The sequence below is a fragment of the Zootoca vivipara genome, chromosome 1 (assembly GCF_965207765.1).
Source record: "Zootoca vivipara chromosome 1, rZooViv2.hap1.1, whole genome shotgun sequence".
NCBI lineage: Eukaryota > Metazoa > Chordata > Lepidosauria > Squamata > Lacertidae > Zootoca > Zootoca vivipara.
Window position 1 is genome coordinate 37,067,062 of NC_142582.1, and position 14,183 is coordinate 37,081,244.

A 14,183-nucleotide genomic window follows, 5' to 3' on the forward strand; every position below is an offset into this window, starting at 1 on the left:
TCTTTGCATGTCATTCTATCAAAGTTTGACCAAACACTAGATGGTTGTCATACCCATTATAGTCACAAGCCTAATCCAGAGAATATCCCAGGATGATTACAGCTCAATAAGTGAAATCAGCATTGCTAAGCAGATTAAATGATCTGTTACAAACAGACAGGAGGTTATAATGCAACTAAAGTTGGTTCCCGGAATTTTTGTTTAATCGCACATAGCCTGTGCTGAAAAGTTATACAAAAGTAAAGGTAGTTTGGATCATTTTTTGATCACTTTATGGTGTTATGCAGTACTGGATATGAGGACTGACACAGAGTAAAGATACTGGATAGTATTCAATGAAGTTTTGCACAGAGTAGGCCCACTGAAATTAATAAACATGGATAAGTTAGCTCCATTAATTTCAATTGGTCTACTCTGCGTGAAATTTTGTTAACTATATAAAAACCTAACCTTACAAGCAAACTTCTAAAACAGTGTTTGTGTTCTTGCTATGTACCGAGTATGTGCTATTTTTCTTTTCTTACTATTTTTCAAGAGAATTGTTTTGAGAAAAATGTTGTTTTTTGCAGGTCTTGTAGTTGATCTCTTCAGTCAGCGCTTGTTCTGGGCTGATTTTGAATTATCTGTAATTGGAAGTGTCCTTTTTGATGGATCTGATTTGGTCATATGTGTGACCAGTAAGCAAGGTATGTATAATTTGAATCAATTGGCCACAGGCCCTAAATTGAATCACAACGTATATAAAAATGCTGCTTTAAAGTTTATTTCATCTTTTTAAAACTAGCTTACCATCTTTGGAACGGTTATTGCAATCTAAGGCAGCACAAAATGGGATTTATAATTTATATTCTACAAGCAGTAAACCAAATTCTTTGCTTAAACTACACCATGCAAATACATTTAGTCTTATAGATAAGTCTGCAGCATAGGGAACCAGACAGAGGGCCTTCTCGGTAGTGGCACCCGCCCTGTGGAACGCCCTCCCAGCAGATGTCAAGGCAATAAGCAACTATTTTACTTTTAGAAGACAACTGTTTAGGGAAGTTTTTGATGTTTGATGCTGTACTGTTTTTAATATTCGGTTGGAAGCCGCCCAGAGTGTCTGGGGAAACCCAGCCAGATGGGCGGGGTATAAATAATAAATTGTTGTTGTTGTGCTTGAAAAACAAGTTTTCAAATTATAATTTAGACAAAGTTAGGCTAAAGTAAATTCTTCTTTAGTGCAGGGCTTGTGATATGAACAAGATGTTCTTGGGTATTTGTACATGTATGAGTCTTTGAAACTATTAGAAAGTAACACTTGAACATCTCCTCCTGGCATAACAGGATTGGGCTGTGGCTCTGGTCATGAGGGAGAAGAAGAAACTCCCTGGGAAAGTGGGAAGCTCCCAATCAGTTTTTTGCTCCTGCCTGAACAAAGCAGTCACTTTGCAAGGGAGATGGACTCTTCTCCCACTCTTTCAGTACAAACTGCTTAGATCTAAGATGCCCCTCAGGGGCTAAGCTAGAGATGCCAGGCTTCCTACTTTCCCTGATCTATTCTGACTTCAAAGAGACAGGGCTGCAGGGAATCCCCAAATCCCACTCACTCTGCCTTCTCCTGGCACAGACCTAATCTAATTGGCAGACCTGGAAGAAGAGGAATGGAGTGAAGTGGACATCTCAGAGGAACAGTCCCTAGAATGCCCACTACCTACCTTTACAAGTCCTTAGCAGCCTTAGGCTTGAATACTACGCTTCCTGAGTCTCCCTGCCCAAAGGACAGTGATCCTCCCAGAAACTCAACCATCCACCAGATCTGTGCCAAACCTAACAGTGGTGAAGAAAGCACTCTATGATGAGGGCTGTGGTGCACTCCAAATACTGTAATCAGTTTTTGTCTCCTGATACATTCCTCCAGAATCCTGCAGCAGATTGATGGGTGCCTATCGCTAGCAGGGAAATCTTGTAAACCCTTCATCGCTTGGGCACTCCAAATTCTGCTTATATCAACTAGCAATATGTTGTTACCAGATGATAGCATCTAAATTGACATGTACACATTTCTTCTTCTTTAAGGATTACTCCATCCCCATAGAATTGATATTTTTGAAAATTATATATATGGAGCAGGACCTAAAAATGGTGCATTTAGAGTACAAAAATTTGGTCACGGCTCCGTAGAATATCTAAATACGGAGACAGATAAGACAAAAAGTGCCTTGATTTCACATCACTACAAACAAACATACTGTGAGTATATTTTGTTACTTTTCAATGCAATATTTTAAGATCTTTATAAATTTAAGACATCATATATGGAATATATATATGAACAAGTGATCACTTCATAGGTGTTATGCATGCCGTCAACGTGTACTCAAGTGAGTTACTTTCTGGCGTCCTGGGGATAAGTGGATCTACTGGATCTACCTTTGGGTGGTGCAGATTGCTCTTTAACTGATACTGATAGCCAAGTGTGTTGTGGTTGATGAGAAAAGGGGGAAGAGGAGAGAAGGGGTGTGGTGGGGGTAGGAAGCATTTCATGGGGGAAAAACTAAAGGTAACCAGTACACTTGCAATAATAGACCAACTGCCTTCTTTCCTCAATGCAGTTTGTCTGATTTTGGGTCTCCCCATCGAGCATGAATATTCAGCAAAGAGTTGGGTGTGCACTTTTAATGTTGCCAATTAATTGGCTTTGTTATCTTGTAATAGTCATAATTCAGTTGCCAGGTATGTTTGTGGGGTGAAATTAATTAAGATAAACTTATCTTTGGATTGACTGTATTTTCCAAGTAAAATTGTTGAAATATTTTAAAATTAAGTTGTCTTTTAAATTAAAAAGTCTTTATTTTACAAAGCACCGTTAACTAAAAAAATCTATTCTGTATAAATACTTCAGACATAAGAATATATCTTTTTTTATTTCACCACAGCATATCATATAAAGTGAAGAAGATTACTCCCAATAGTTATACTGAAAGAAGAATATTAAGTTGGGAAACCTAATTGCCCATTTTGATACCTAGCCAAAGCACTTTGGTTCAGTGCTCTTTTTATTCCGGAAAGTCTACTGGGACTTTTAGATCTTGATCAAGCAGAGATAATACCCAATTTAGGGTCTTAAAACATACTCTTAGTTAATTATAAGTATATTTCTAAGTGCTTGAAACATAACAGACAGCGTGATTGATGCACACCTATAGAACTGTGGAATAAATATAAATTATTCTTCTAAAGCATAGAACCCAGTTGGAGAGCTTAAGATATGGCCTGCTATCAAATATTATAATTCCCCATGCTCAGCCCTACCACATGATAACTATGGAGCTGAGTGCACAAAAGGAGGAAAATACAGATATTAAAGGATTAGGAGAAAGGGTCTGGGATGATGCAATAAGTAAGTAAATATATGCAGCAAAATACCAAAGCTAATGCTCCTCAGTGTCACAGCCCATGCGGCTAAAATGTGACCACAGCTCAAGGTTTAGGGGTATCAGCTTTGTTTTCATTTATGCAATGGATGCCCAATTATATCATTAAGAGAGATAAAATGCAGTCTTAAACATCTCAGCTCAGAAGCAAGTCCCATTGAATTTAATCTGAAGAGACAGGTATATGATTGTGTTGTCAGTTATGTGCTTTAATGCCTCCTGTTGAAATCAATATACTTAAAAATTATTTTGACTGGATTGTTTTCTAAGTAGAAAATTCTCCAACCTGTCATTTTTCTGTATCACAAGTTTCTGATTTTCTGCACCACAGGATTTTAAAGGAACATTAATCTTAATTAGTTGATGATGATTATTAATAATACTTATTAAAATAGTAATAGAACAGCAGATTGCTTTAGAAAATATTCACTGACAAAAATACTATTTCTGGAATTAAATGCATTGCTAATTAAATAAAGCACAAGTTGATTCATAGAGATTTGTTCAGGGCATGACTTAATTAATTTAAGGCCTTGGCACATTTGTTTATTCTTTATTTCAGAAATAATCCATTTATGCATTTCTGATTTTCCTCCCTCTTCAAACAGCACTCAATCCTTGTTTGGAGTTTACCTGCGAGTTCCTCTGTTTACTCAACCCTTCAGGTGCCGCTTGTGTATGTCCTGAAGGAAAGTCATTGTTTAATGGAACATGCACTGATTTAAGCATTTTAGGTGGGTATTATGATTTACTGTACTCAAGAAAAGATTGTGAATGTACAAGCTGCTAACTTGTTTGTCTCCTTTTCGGCAAATGGCCAACAGGAGAACCTTGCAGAATTCTGAATTTCATTTCCTTTGTTTTTGTATATAAAGGTCTTAGAACTGATGCAGGCATAGGCCAAAGTCAAAATTCTTTATTGCGTTAGCGATTAGCCATAGCAAAAACCCGACCAACATCAACAAGTAATGCCGAATACAAACAATAAGATGATAAAATACATAAATAGCACTGAGCTACAAGCATAACATAACAAAATAAAACATGAATTACAATAACAGATAGGGCTAGTATTTAAAACTCCTAAGGCCGATTATAGAATTACTGGTAGAGACCAAGCAGCTAAGAACAGGGATGGACTTGAATTAATATGTGCTGGAAATGTATAAGTGTGTTAATTGTCCTGTTCTAGATCACAGTCCCTATCAAGGAATCCCTACGTTTCAATGCCAGCACAATAAAAACAGCCACCACATGTTATTTGAGGATTTGCATCTACTAATAAGAATTTCAAGCAGTTGTCTTTAGATACAATGGAGGGCAGGATCCAGGAAAGAAGTTTAGATCTTATTGAATCGTATAGGGGGCACTGAAATAAGAAATGTAGAAGGTCCTTTCATACTGCAGGAGCAGAGGCGCTGATCGATAGGGATTTTAAGATATATACTGCAGGCATTGGCAAACTCGGCCCTCCAGATGTTTTGGGGCTACAACTCCCATCATCCCTAACCACTGGTCCTGTTAGCTAGGGATGGTGGGAGTTATAGTCCCAAAACATCTGAGGGTCTAGTTTGCCTATGCCTGAACTAATGGATGAGTTTCCAAAAACACTAACATTTCAAAAACTGTAACAACTTCAGAAAAAAACTTACTAAATTGCATGAAATGCATGGAGAATTGAAAAGTGTTAACTCTGATTTGTGCTTCTCTGCTAAAATCTGAAATTGCACATTCATTTCAGTCGTTGAGCAGAGCAAGAAATATTATTATTTCCTACAGCCATATCATGTTATGGATATGGAAATGTAACCGTGTTAGGAGGCACTAACAGAATCATTCCTGTTGCACCAATGCATATTTTTGCCAAGGTGAAAAGTAGCTGACATACGTTATTTGTAAAGGCAAATATGCACATTTTTGCAAGATTTCTGAAATGCTTATAGCTCACATGATTCACATCATTCTAGCATTCATTTTCTTTCAATGCCTGGATTAACATTTATAGGAATTTGATCTGCATGTTTATGCTTTAAGTACAGATGATACATGTAAGCTGACTTGTGAAAATGGAGGAAGGTGTGTTATTAATGAAAAGGGAGATCAAAGATGTTACTGTTGGCCAAGTTATTCAGGGGAAAGATGCGAAACTAACCACTGTAACAACTATTGCCAAAATGGAGGAACCTGTGTAGCTTCTGTCCTTGGTGAGTATTTAAACCATTTTTAAGTGAAAGCTGTTTTTTTTAAAAAAAAAAAAGTTTCAGTAGTTGATGAAATACATGCATTATACAGGAATAAATAATCCTGATAAAAGAATGTACATGCACAGGAATAGCTTCCATATCTTTGGATTCTTCCAATGTGCCCCAAGAAAAAAATGTTGCAATGAGAGTATAGAGCACCCAAAACCGGCAGCAAGGCTTAATTAGAAAGGGTCTCCCCTTTGGAAACAGGAGTGAAATTCAGAGGGCCTTTCCCATTTCATGTCAGGTAGAACAGGGAGGTCTACAAATGATACTGCACCTGTCGATCTATGGATCAGACATATTACTTGGTATAACAACAAGTAAACAATTAGGCAGATCACAAGTTATTATTCATTGTGTGCTGGGGATTAAAATTGTGCTACACAATCTTGTAAATTATAGATCTTCATTATCTGGACACAAATGTTAATTTGTTAAACAAATCTCACCGGCAACTCTGAGATTTATTCATTAGTGGTTTACTTACAGTTAAGCCCTTTGGTAAATTCCTCTGTGGACATCATGCAAGTAGAGTTTGGGGCTGTTTTAATTAAAATGTATAAATTCGTGACAGTTGTATTGAACTCTTATAAGTGACCGAAGAAAATGTCATCTGTTAATTAAAAGCATAGCTCTGACAAACATAATTAAAACCTAAAGCTGTAATACTATTTTCAAGAAAACCAAAACTAGTAGGAATTTTGAAGAACAATAGCAAAAGTTCATGAAAAATGTACTCTATTTTTCAAGAATTAGTGTCCAAAATGCAACAGTAGAAATGAATTTATTGAACTGATTAACATATAGGATTAGATCCACATATTTGTAACAAATAGGGGGAGGGCAGAAGCTGACTGTCCTGCCCCCTACTCTCCTTGGTACCCCTTGGACACGTAAATCCCTCAAAAGGACAGAGACCTATTGAATGGGGTCAGTTGTGGTATGAGGAGCTGAGAGGGAAAGGGTATAACGGAGAAGCAGGTAGAGGGAGCCAGGAGCTCAGAGTTATCTGGGAGTAAGTACCATTGAGCTGAATGAGACTTATTCCTAAGTACACATGCATAGGATTGGATGTTGAAGCTATAATCTTATATTTTGTTACCAGTTATCAGCTGAGAATGCCACACCTGTGTGCCCAAAACCGAAACACCCATGATGCACAAGGATTTTGTGGAAGGTTTTTTGTGAGAAATGGTTGACACATTGATTCCCAATCCCAACTACAGCACAAGCCTCCATTTATTTCTATAGAAAGCTCTCATTTTTATCCCTTGAAGGGAGACACTGTTTATAAGTCTGTATATGCTAATGCTAGAAACCTCCATACCAAGATAGATGAAGTGAAGACCTTGGTCTTGGATGACAGCATTGATAGAGGGGGCATAAATTGAAACCTGGTAGAAAGGAAAGAACCAGCAGGGCTATCTCTGAATATAAACTCAATGGGAAGGACAGACTGGAGATAGTATTGCTAAGTCAAATAGGGTATTGAGTCCAGAAAGCTAGAAATGCCGAAACTGGCAGACTCCTCTACAGTATTGTGGTTGGTGATACCACCAGAGTAATTTAGTGAGTGTAGTTTGCCCCTAGGGGACCATCGTCTGATGCCTAGTGTGCCTCATTAGGCCTGTAGGCCATAGGTCCTTCCCTGCTGTCTTAGGGGGTAGGGATACTACAACATTTTGCGTGTGGAGGTCCCCAAACCACCCCTAAATAAATCACAACGTACACAGAATTAAGTTTAATGGTTTTTGGCATGAATTTGGCCACAACTTTATTAAAATCCAAAACAATGTGTGAGTGGTTGCGTAGGCATTGGTTCCCAACTGTCACCTAAGGACAGAACTGATAATAAGATAAACTTGCCTTGTCAACACGGGGAAATCCCCACAGGGAGAGACGGGGACCGGGTGTACAGAACTCTCCCCTTTCCCTTCAGGCTCCCAGAGGCTTCAATATGCCGTCCTGGCCCCTACCTCGGGGTTACGGACACAGCATAGAGCCACTGTATACCTGTCCAGGATTTCCCCACCACTCAGGCATAAACTTGGGGCCAACTAATCTTTAAGACCCTTAATACAAACATCATAACCAATGCCTAACCGCCACCAGAGCCGAAGGCTCGACCGCCAAAACCACTCACAGACCCAACCAAGACTGCAAACAGCCTCTGATTGATTCCAACCATAAAACATTACCCATTGTGGAAAGATGAACCCCATCGAGACGATAAACCTGGGCAGCGTCAAAAGAAATATGGGGATGAGCAATGATCAGCCCTCCCAATTCCCTGATTAAGTTAACTACCGCCCAATCCACCCGTCTCCTAGCCCGTCCGGTGGCAGCGAGGGATCGACTCCCCCGCCACTCTCTTCTCTGGAATAGACGGGACCAAATTTATCGTGTAGCTGGCAGCAGGGCACTCAATTCATGGATGTCATCACAAATTGAAAACCGCCATGTGCGACAGTCCATGGTAGGCAAATCATTTTCACCAAACTGCACCACAATTGCCGAGGGGAGTCCATCAGCGTGCAACTGCTTGTGCATCAATGGGAGAAATTCGCCCCACAACATCCCTCTCCTGGCCAGCCAAGACACATGCATGTGCAACGGGCGTCCGAGACTGGAACCAAGGCCCAACTCCTGAGCTCTGGAAATAAATTACTGGAGGAGCTATGACCCCCCCCCCGCAAAGTTCCTGGGCTGTCGTATTCACTTCTTTAGTGGCAGCTGGGCAGCGGGTACCTTGCCGCACATTTGGTCGCCCAAATTAAAATTAAATTTTCTTTATCCCGGGGGCACTGCCAACAGCTCATCCAAGTCCGCTTGCTGCAGGACGCAAACTTACTCCGGGCGAAGACGGCAAAACATTCCCACCCAGATCATCACTAGCGCTACGGGAGGACCGTTACAGGCCACTCAACCGCCCAGCTGCCCATCACCGCTGCAGGAGGACCCTCGCATGTCACACTCGACTGCACCAAAGGAATGAAATCCTCCTAAAGCATTCCCAATCTGGACATCCAAGATACACTTGCAAAGGCAAGCGGCCGAGACGGCACCCCAGTCCAGACTTGTCAGCGGGCTTGCCAGCCCCAGTGCAAGAAGCTGCGGCAGACAATCCAGTTCACAGCAATGGTCCTATGAAAACACAAGGAAAATAACAGACAGGCATTAGCTCAGGCATTACTACGACACTTCCCAACTTAAACCTTTATCCGTGTCACCCTTCCAATGAACCGTATGCACAATCCTGTCCCCTGACAGGTCCCCAGTGCCCAACCTTTGTAGCAGCCCTGCTTGGAAGGAATGAGGCACGTTCAGCGAAGGGCAAGCATAAAGCAGAATAACTGCCACACTAGGTGAGCAATAATGCCTGGTTAACGGGAAACCTTTTAATCTTTGCACTGGGAGCAGGCCAGTCCCCCCAAGAGGATGAAGAGCGCGATATTTCAGGTATCCCTAACTGGGCAAGGGCCCACTCCACCTGTGACCAGAAGCCTGATGATGGTACCCCTGCCCGCTAGGTCCGTCTTAGAGCTCCTGACTCTTAACGGCAAGCTCCAAGGCTGTGAAGGAAAGTCCTGAAGCAATAAGCCTCCAGACTCTCAACCCCGTGCAGGCTCCGACACACTTACCCCAACCCTTAATGCTCCAAAATGCAATGGCATGAGAAGGGGGGGGGGTCCGCCTAGATACTTAACCCACAGACAATCTTAGCTATAGCTGTGGGATACTATAAAGAGGACAAAATGACTGGCTTCCCATCTGACGTCTAGTGAGGTTGGAACCTATCCCAACCCTCCAAAGCCCTGCGCATGACAAACCATTTGCAAGGGTCTCTGAATAAAAGCCGCACGATAACAGACATAGCAGGGCTGAATATGGGTAGTCTCCTGATCACCGCCATTCTGCAGCAAGTAAGCCATGACTTGCAGGACCTGCTCAGAAGGAGAGGACAAATACCTCCGAATGTCCGTGGACTGCCAGCTAAATGCCATAAGAGCAGTCCAGGCCTTCATTAAGACCTGAAGCTGAAGGGAAAATGGAAGCTATACCTTGTAATTAGTAATTATTATCAAAGTGACACAGGTAGGTTGGAAATTACAGCAATAACTGAGGGACCTGAGCCCAGGATCCAAGGCGCTTCCTAAGCAGGCTGAAAGGAATACCAGCCATATCATTAGAGGATCCTGGAATAAAGCGAGCAGCAGCACAAGAAGTATATGAAAGGCAGTGATATTCGCTGTAGCGTGAGGGCTGTTAAGCCAAAATGCTCACCACTACCAGGTATCGCACCAAAAGCGGACCGCCAATCACTGGGCTCCCTGGGTCCAAATGTGCACTGCTACTACAATGGGGGGGATTAAGGAAAGTTATGACAAACGATTATGTCACCACCCCAAGGGCGAAGCCATACCTGCATCCCCCCTGAAATAGGACCAAAAGTCAAGAACTTAGCATCATAGTGAACCTGAAGCACTGAGCCGGTTCAAGGCATAATGCCATGGTGAACTACCATAGCATTAACATAGGAATTGCAACCTGGGCATGGGTTCCACCCCGTTTCCTGTAGAACAGAAGTGGCAACCAGGGGCAACCACACTCATTGCAAGATACAGACCACCCATCCAGAGCAGATCTGACAAGCATCACTCGCTACAAAGGAAGTATTACAAAATAACTTCCTCCAGGGCAGACAGCCCCTCCAAAGGCAAATGGAATATTCAAGCATTGATGACCCATTGGTTTCCTAATTAAAAGGAAGGTCATCGGGCCCTCTGTCTAACCGCCGCCCACAGAACCCCCGACTCCTCAGTGGGGAAGAAGAGGCGACCAGGGAGGCTGTGCCGATGCAGGTGACACCTGATCTAGCCCAGAAAGCAAACAAACGTTATAATGGGTCACCCCAGTGAACCATGCCAAACTTGAGAGGCCCTATGAAGGAAAGTACCAAAAGGACTAGAATACAGCACAAGCGATTGCGCAGCCCATTGGCATCACCTTACAATAGAAAAGCTATGTCCCACTGAGAGTGCCGTGTTGCCTTAAATGTGCTCAACCACCTGATCCAAGGACTTCCACTGGAATGGAGTCGGTTGGGGGGGGGGGGCTGTGCGATGCAATCAATAATGGATCAGGCAGAAGGCAGAAGGGATATACTAGGTATAATCCCAAAGGGGACAAATAAAATCAAAGATGAATAAAATCAGTGGGGTGCCACCAAGGGCAAGGGATATTGACACATGTTTATCAACCTCGGATCAGCCTGGGGAGGAGGTGATTTGGGTTGCTGCAGGGGGGGGCACTCTATCAAAAGCATGGTGGGGGCCCTGCTGATAGGGCAAGCAGTGTATGACTGATACCCAAGGGCACCTCCCACACAGCTGCGTATGTATAAATATATATACATATACATATACATATATATACATATATATATATATATATATATGTATATATATATATATATACACACACACACACACACACACAGGGCCATGGCTAACAAGAACCGCTATTGCAGACCCAAATTCTGCTGCTAAACCGGCTTCCAGCACGTCTGCCTCACTCATAATGCTCAGGGGAAGCCATTCAAGAGGTGGAGCCCCATCGGAAGTCCACCCAACCTTGTCCCCAAGACCCCTGCAGGGCGCGTTTTGGGGAAAGTAAGCGTAACCCTGTAATATTTGAAAGCCATTAAGCCAAGACTTTAAAGATTTCCCCACCTGCGATGGGCCTGAAGGGAGGGGATGGCCCCCCCAGACCCCTGTAGAGGTCCAAGGTACCAACTGAATCGCATCATAGCCCATGAGGGATATACATGCCAAGGTATTGGAATCGCCATCCCCACCCCTCAATATACTCATCTTGGATCACCGACACCGCTGCCGCTTCCTTCCCGAAGATGGCACCCGGTGTACCAACAAGCATCCTCTTCTGGGATGCAACCTCTGGAGATGTCAGTGGTTTCCACCTGGATACATTCTAGCCGGGACTTGGAGACTGTCAACTGCCAAAGACTCATATACAGGATCCTGTCTGGAGGTGCCTGGGCAAGAGCATGTTGGTAATTTTAGAAGTCGGCGTAAGAATTGGCTTTGAAGCGACTCAAAAGGTGAGAGATTTGCAAAGGCCGCCCATAAAGGTGCAGCATAGGCCATTGTGGCCAACACTTTGATGCTATACACTTTCAAGGTCGCAGGGATGAATAAGGACTGGGCGAGAGTTGCATATGCTGCCCGAAAATGTTCCGGCCGGCACTGGCAGAGTGTCTTCCGCCAAAGACCCAGATCCTTGATCCTGTCTCAACATGCCAGGGCAAGACGACGCTGATGCCACTTCCCTCCAGAAGATGGTGCCCGGCGGACCAGCAAGTCATCCTCTGCATGAGATGCAACCTCTAGAGACCTGGGAGAGACTGGCACAGACTGACGATGAAGTGGAATCATCGTCCCCGCTCCTCTTTGCCTCCTTCTGGATCACTGCCTCCGATGACGCTTCCTTCCTTCCTTTGGGAGAGGCAACCTCTGGAAGCATCTGAAAAGGCCCCACCATAATCTGCAAAGAACTAAAAACATGTGAGGAACCAGCGACACCAACCCTTCAATGCACCTTCAATGTATTTTAATCTTTGTTGGAAGCCGCCCAAAGTGGCTGGGGAAACCCAACCGGATGGGCGGGATACAAATAAATGATAATAATAATAACCATAACAATTATTATCATTATTATTACTACCACCACTACTACCATTATCATCAGGGCAAAACATACTTTAAGAAAATAAACTGGCTCAGAAATAGCATAGTTAAAGAGCATACACAGAGTGCTCATAGTCATTGAAGGCACAGAGAGTCACTGGCTCCACTCTGTCTGCCACAGATATGCATTAGCAACAACAGCACATTCAGGCAGTTACACACACACACTGAGCCTGCAAGCAAACAGATACATTTTAGAGAGAGCACAGTAGCAGGCTTAGGCTTGAATGATCTGTATGGGCCGTGTAGGCCTCACTGCTTCTGCTCTTAAGAATCTTTGTCTCATGACAAGCCTCACACCCAATGGCGATGGCTGCGAAAAGAAGCAGCCCAAAATGGTACTCAAGCCCCAAGGCAAAATTAAAATTCAGCCAACAAATGCTGCACACACCCAAAATAAAGCCAACCTTAGGAATACTATAAACAAAAGAGATTCCAGCCAGGCTTGGAACAGCCCTGACTAGCCTACAATTATAAAACGGGCAAAATGGGGGGGGCACCTTTTTGCAAGAAAGCCCCTATCAGGAAAGGCAAACCAAGGAGGGTAACGCATGGGTAGTGCTCAGAGGTACAGGGAGAATCTTCCCAAAGGCCAGGTAAGAGGCCAAACAGCACTCCTGGGGTGACAAAGACCCCACCAGGGGAGGGGTGGGAAATCAAGCAGAAAAAAGGGGGGGAAGGGGAGTTAAATTAATTAAGGGACTGGAGAGGATTAGAACAAAGGGGAAAATAACAAAATGTAACCAGACAATGAGAAGATTGCTCCACTGTCCTCCAGAAGTGCTTCGAGTGATCAGAAACGCAGCCAAAGAGAAGGGTCCAGAAAAACCAACGTTAAGCTTAAATACACCCCAAGGTTTGATTCACAAAATGATACATACCAATTTGCCCAACAACAGCCCTTAACCAATCAAACGGTGGCCACTCATGCCCCCACCTTTGCCATAGGCGTGGTTTTCAGCCCCCACCGCAAATCGTGCTCTCTGTAATGGGGAACCCGTCCTATCATAGTTGCAGCTGCTTATTTTGTAATAATGAAGCACACATTTAAAATGAATTGACTATCATTTAAGACACTAGATCTGTAATAAAAAAGTGACTCATTGAGGCCCTGTACATTCTGTTCAGCAAAAAAAAAAAAAAACCCATACTTTATAACCCTTAAATGTTAAATGAATTTCAGAAGAAAATTTAGAATTTGCGTAACATAAACAGGGGCCAAAATCACTTATTGTTCCTCCATTTCACCTATGGACCTGCTGCTATTCTTTCTGCTAATGTTATTAAATTTAAGTTTCCTTTATTTGAGTGGGACCCAGGTGGCGCTGTGGTTAAACCACTGAGCCTAGGACTTGCTGATCAGAAGGTCGGCAGTTCGAATCCCTGTGACGGGGTGAGCTCCCGTTGCTTGGTCCCAGCTCCTGCCAACCTAGCAGTTCGAAAGCACGTCAAAATGCAAGTAGATAAATAGGAACCGCTACAGCGGGAAGGTAAACGGCGTTTCCATGTGCTGCTCTGGTTTGCCAGAAGCGGCTTTGTCATGCTGGCCACATGACCTGGAAGCTATACGCCGGCTCCCTCGGCCAATAATGCGAGATGAGCGCGCAACTCCAGAGTCGGTCACGACTGGACCTAATGGTCAGGGGTCCCTTTACCTTTACCTTATTTGAGTAGTAATTATAAAATGTTTAGTTGTGCATGGCATGAATGATAATTGGTCTGTAACATACATTTTTTTCCTTAACTGCACTTGT

General features: G+C 43.0%; 1 protein-coding gene across 1 annotated transcript in view; it reads left to right on the top strand.

The window, feature by feature from the left end:
• The window catches only part of LRP1B (LDL receptor related protein 1B), a 743,096-nt gene that overhangs the window by 703,796 nt on the left and 25,117 nt on the right, over positions 1 to 14,183 (top strand). The window contains exons 80-83 of the mRNA XM_060279545.2: positions 570 to 686; positions 2,059 to 2,232; positions 4,025 to 4,150; positions 5,456 to 5,620. Coding sequence (XP_060135528.2) covers positions 570 to 686; positions 2,059 to 2,232; positions 4,025 to 4,150; positions 5,456 to 5,620 — 582 coding nt within the window. The remainder of the gene's footprint in view (positions 1 to 569; positions 687 to 2,058; positions 2,233 to 4,024; positions 4,151 to 5,455; positions 5,621 to 14,183) is intronic.